The following is a 5000-nucleotide window of genomic DNA, read 5'->3' as shown; positions in this document are numbered from 1 at the left end:
CTTGCGAATATATTACGGATATATTATCACTTTTGAATCTAAATTATGCGAGCTGGCGCTGTGTATGTGGGCAGTTTATGGATAGTGGAAGAGAAATATCAAATGTAAAAATGAAGTGGATACAGTGGAAGGGAGAGTTAAAAGAGATATTGAATCGCGACGTGTCGAATTCAGCAAGGATCTATTTTGTTTCCGATTTTATGGTAAGTTGATTTATTTGGGATTTTTTTTTAGACAAAATATAACGTTTTCACTTATAAATTATAACGTAACCTTCAAAATTCCATCATTGTATATTAAATCCTATTCCGATCTTTTATTTTTGTGTTGTATTTTCTGAAATACTATACAATAATACATGTAGATAAAAAAATCTAAGACTAATATTGTTCTTCATTAATCTTGGTGATTGCTTGACTTTATGCGAGACAACGTATTTGTCTTTGTGGGATCCTATTCGGTATTTATCTAAAGAGGATTCAAGACCTGAATATCATCATCTCTTCAGCCCATTTATAGTTACAGTCCAACATACCACTCTATCTAGTCAGCCTCAACATCCTACACTATGAATAACGGTTGCTGTCTTGCAAACTTGCCTTTACTGGTACAGCGAGACGGTTTTGGAGGAACTGAATTATCTCTAAAATATTATCTTCAGAGTGGAAGACAACCTCATCCTCTTTTCATTGACTAAATCCTCAGAAAGGAAAGTAACTACATTAGCTGTCACTTGATTAACAGTGAAATAGATATATAAAAATCTGCTCTCACTTGCATGCATTGTAATTTTTTAAATAAATTTCCTGGAAGAATTTTTGGTATCAGGATCACTTTGACTTATGATAAACCATGTTTTTTTTTCAGTTATTGAGAATGGCAGTAACAACATTATGTCTGTATTTATTGCTATAATTTACATTGGACACTTTCCTGCTCAGCAACCTATTTTTATTTCATCTATACAATTTCCTCTCTCCTACTGAGTTGAAATTCAAAGTAATGGAAAGTATGGTAGGGTAGTAAAGATGAAAATGCAGGCAGGGTGGAGCAGGTGGAGAAGTATGGCAAGAGTGATTTATGATAGAATGTGAGGGAAAGTTTACAATACGGTATTTGAGGTCAGCTGTGGTCTAGAGGCCATGATACAAAAAAAAATGGTTAGTGGAAGTTGAAGATATTCCGATTTAAGAACAAATATATTAAAAATACAGCGCAGGGCGGATGCATTAGAAGCATATTAAGAGAGGCTAGATTGCTATGTTTTAGGATGTGTAGCAGAGTGATGGAAGTACTGGAGGAATAGGAAGGCCACAGAGGAGGAACCCAAAAAAAGAAGAATGAGTATTTTACTGTATTTCAATATTCGTGCTTTGCAGATCTTAGTGTCTTAATTCGACATAACCCCAATCATCTTCCAAGTAGTGACCTGTTACCACTGTCTCTATGTATGAGGAGAATTCTATTCCTAATAACTTTTTCATTAGTATATTCAGCTCGTAGGTAATGTCGATGAAGTTCACCTGTCTGATTTATTTAGGTGTGCACACTGTGTCGTGAATATCCTCTTATATCAAATGTAATCAGCTTACAAGTGGGTGGATACTTTCCTTCAAATCAAGCAGATAATGATTCCATTGTTAATTGTTTTACATTATTTTCCGTTCTCAAAAAGTGTACTTTCTCATACATTGGAACGATATGTAAAACTATAAAATTAGTAAAATAAAGACGAAAAACGGAAGAAGAATGATGCAGCCCAATGAAAGTAATAAAACATTAATTTCCTCTAAAAAGTTTACAGTAACCGATTTATCCCTTTGTATGGTTTATTTATCAAATTATCATTACCGGCCATCCGGCCGGATACCGGATGGTCAGAAAAGAATTAGCACATTCCCAAATATATATGTATCTATATATGTGAATATATACATGTACATATATACATATATATGTATATGTATATCTTTATGTATGTCTGTATGCGCACACACACACAAATATATAGATATGTGTGTGTATTTGTTTAGTTTTTTTTCAGCACGGAAAGCCCTTATGAGTTACTGAAGTTATCTGAATCAGAAGACTTTCATAACTAATGTGCTTTCTAAGTAAAGTCATACCATTGCACTAAATCAAGGTGTTAAAGAATAGACAAGCCCTTAGGTATACTTATTATGTATTCAAGGAAAGGCATTTCGTCTTCCAGTGTGTTGTGAAGGGGTGAGATGTTTATACCGTAGAGTGGTGAAGGATGGTGATGTAGGTTGATAGGGAAGTACCGGTATTAATATAAGGTAACAACGGTGGGGGGTGGGGGGGCGTGGGGATCAGCCGCCAGGACAATCGTCAACAGCGTTGCCCGGTCGAAAGAGCCTGCGATGCATTTCCGGGAAAGTGAGGTAGACGAGATCAATCCTTTTTATAAGCCCACCTCGCATCCGTGTGTGTAGGAGTACCAACGTCGTCACCACATGAGGCACCGTCAGTACTATCATGTTGATCTGTGGTAAATAAAGGTTAACGGCGCATTTAAAGCAATCCAAGTGCTACAAGGAAAATAATGGATGAGGTTACAGGATTAAAGAAACAGGAAGTTTAAGCGTATGTTAAAGTGTAGTACAGTAGTAAAGTATCCTGTATGAAAGGGCGTGATGTTAGAATATACAACTAGCGTTGAAAGTATGAAATGAAATTACTGATATATGGTTATAAACATGTTAGTGAGGAGGTATTTGAAAAGGGAACAGACCTCACTAAAGTAGTACAGTGTATTGTCTGGGGATATGTATATTCTGGGAGCAAAACAACAAAAGCCAGTCTGTGGTAATAGAAGTTATTTGATATCGTATGACAGTATTCAGGCAAATCGCATTTACCAGAAGGGATGAAGTGAAAATTCCTAATCTTCCGGAGAAGACAAAGCTCTACGACGTTACCTTCAGCATTGCTTGATAGATGAAAGCTGATAGGACGGCCCCAGCTACAGCCACGAGACTCGAGTAGAAGTTTAGGACGAAGAAGAACCCGCCGAGTGAGAGCGCCGTCAGGAGGCTATGGCGGCCGTAATCCCCTCTGTAAACTCGAGTTAAATCGTTTGGCTGCATCAGGACACCTGCAAGAAAATTGCAACTAGGTGCACTTGTAATCTTTTTCTCGGCCAATTCACTCTGGCTCGCTTTACGGGCGTCAGTGATACGACGGAGCTAGGTGACGGACGTAACAAACACGAAATAAATACATGTTATGAGATTACTGCTATGACTTAGATCTGAATGTCTTACTGGACCTGCTAGATAAAGAAAAACGACTATACACTCTATTGAATATCGAAAGACCTATTAGAGGCGTCTATCGTGTATGTACAAATTTCATGCCAAATCTTGCATCAAAGTGATCCGTCGGCTCGGAATATAAATACAATGTTTAGTATCTATTGTTTTCTGCATAAATGAGACCATGTAATCTTAAAATAATTAACAGCGCCACTATATATCCTTGAACCATATGTAACAATATCATCCGTACGAACGGGATCGTTTTTACGGATACAAACTGCTACCCGATTTTCAGCTAGCTTTCGTAAATTTCACTGAGCTGACTGAATTGAACAGCTTAACGGGCATTGGACAAATTACTGTGACGTAAAAGACGCCTGTAAGATGAGGTAGTGTGAATCGGCCAAAGATTTACAGCTATGACTCTTGGGGCGAAACCAGCCTCCTCTTTCTTACAATACACACACGCATACGGACCACACACTAACCACAGAGGCTGCCAACTAGTGTTCCGAGACACGCCTGTAGGAACATAGTTGGGGAGAAGAGAAGAATGGCCACCAGGATCAAGCAGGAGGACATGAAGCCAGGGCACCCGTACACCTGTCCCGCCCCACGAACTGTACCCTCGATCACCTGTAAGGAAAGGGCCTCACTGTCTGTCGTGAATTGAAATAAGATAGAAAAATAATCTTTATCTCTAATGCATATATGATATATGCAATTATTATTATGATGAGGAGGATTATTGCTGTTGTGGTTGTTATTGCTATTACCATTATTTTCGCTATTGCCACCATCGCCATTATTATTATTGTCATCATTATCATCATAATTATTGTTATCATTATTGCTATCATAAACATCATGATCATTGTTATTACCGCTATCATTATTATGCTTATTGGTATTAATTAGCATATGCAATATATTTACTGAAATATTAGTGAAGCTGCGTGTACATACCTGTGCCCATTGCAGGTCTGGGACAGAAGAATTCACGAGATTCGCAGGTGTAGGAGTGGGGTCATGGTAATCGAGTCCTAGGCACACGCAGGCTCCAAGGAGAATATATGACACCGTAAGGGCTGGTAGGTTAGTTTGGGACAGCCAAGTTGTCATTGCGTTACCAGCCACGACACTGCAGAAATATCTTTTGATTATTGTTTAAGGAAAAAATCCCCTCTTCTTGCAAACATGAAAAGGGCATTCATATATGTGGATGAAGATATGGTGATGAAAACCATCATGGATGTCATAAGACCTCTAGAATACGCTGCAGTAGTATGGGTTCTACATTAAAAAAAAAATGTAGATAAACCAGCACGAGTTCAACGAACGGACACTACATGGGCGACAACTTTGAAACTTACAACATTGGAGTAAATAAGAAAATTAGGGTATTTGATTATATATATTAGAAAAGGAATTAGCTATTAAAAAAGAGGAACAAGAGGTCATAGTAAAAAAAGATCTAAATATATAGTTTTCCAAATAGGGCTAATGATAGATGGAACCTTCCAGAAAACGTATGTGCCAGAAGCATACATCTCAAAAAGTTATGGGGCAATCTAAATGTAACAACTAGGTAAGAACACACACACACACACACACGTGTGTGTACATCTATATGCATGTATATGTACAAACGTGTATATATATACATATATATGTATGTATATATATATACATATATACATATATGTTTATGTACACACA

The 5000-nt window shown here is 37.4% G+C and overlaps 1 protein-coding gene across 1 annotated transcript in view; it reads right to left on the bottom strand.

The window, feature by feature from the left end:
• Positions 1 to 2112: 2112 nt before the first annotated feature.
• The window catches only part of LOC122257008 (urea transporter 1), a 5320-nt gene continuing 2432 nt past the window's right edge, over positions 2113 to 5000 (bottom strand). The window contains exons 2-5 of the mRNA XM_043022008.2: positions 4248 to 4422; positions 3770 to 3917; positions 2943 to 3118; positions 2113 to 2507 (exon numbers count right to left, since the gene is read on the bottom strand). Coding sequence (XP_042877942.2) covers positions 2334 to 2507; positions 2943 to 3118; positions 3770 to 3917; positions 4248 to 4422 — 673 coding nt within the window. The 3' untranslated portion in view covers positions 2113 to 2333. The remainder of the gene's footprint in view (positions 2508 to 2942; positions 3119 to 3769; positions 3918 to 4247; positions 4423 to 5000) is intronic.

This window comes from Penaeus japonicus, unplaced genomic scaffold (assembly GCF_977035675.1).
Source record: "Penaeus japonicus unplaced genomic scaffold, GWHDUDI00000001_assembly GWHDUDI00000020, whole genome shotgun sequence".
NCBI classification, from domain to species: Eukaryota; Metazoa; Arthropoda; class Malacostraca; order Decapoda; family Penaeidae; genus Penaeus; species Penaeus japonicus.
The sequence above is the reverse complement of the archived record's forward strand: the minus strand, read 5'-3'. Positions and strand labels throughout refer to the sequence as shown.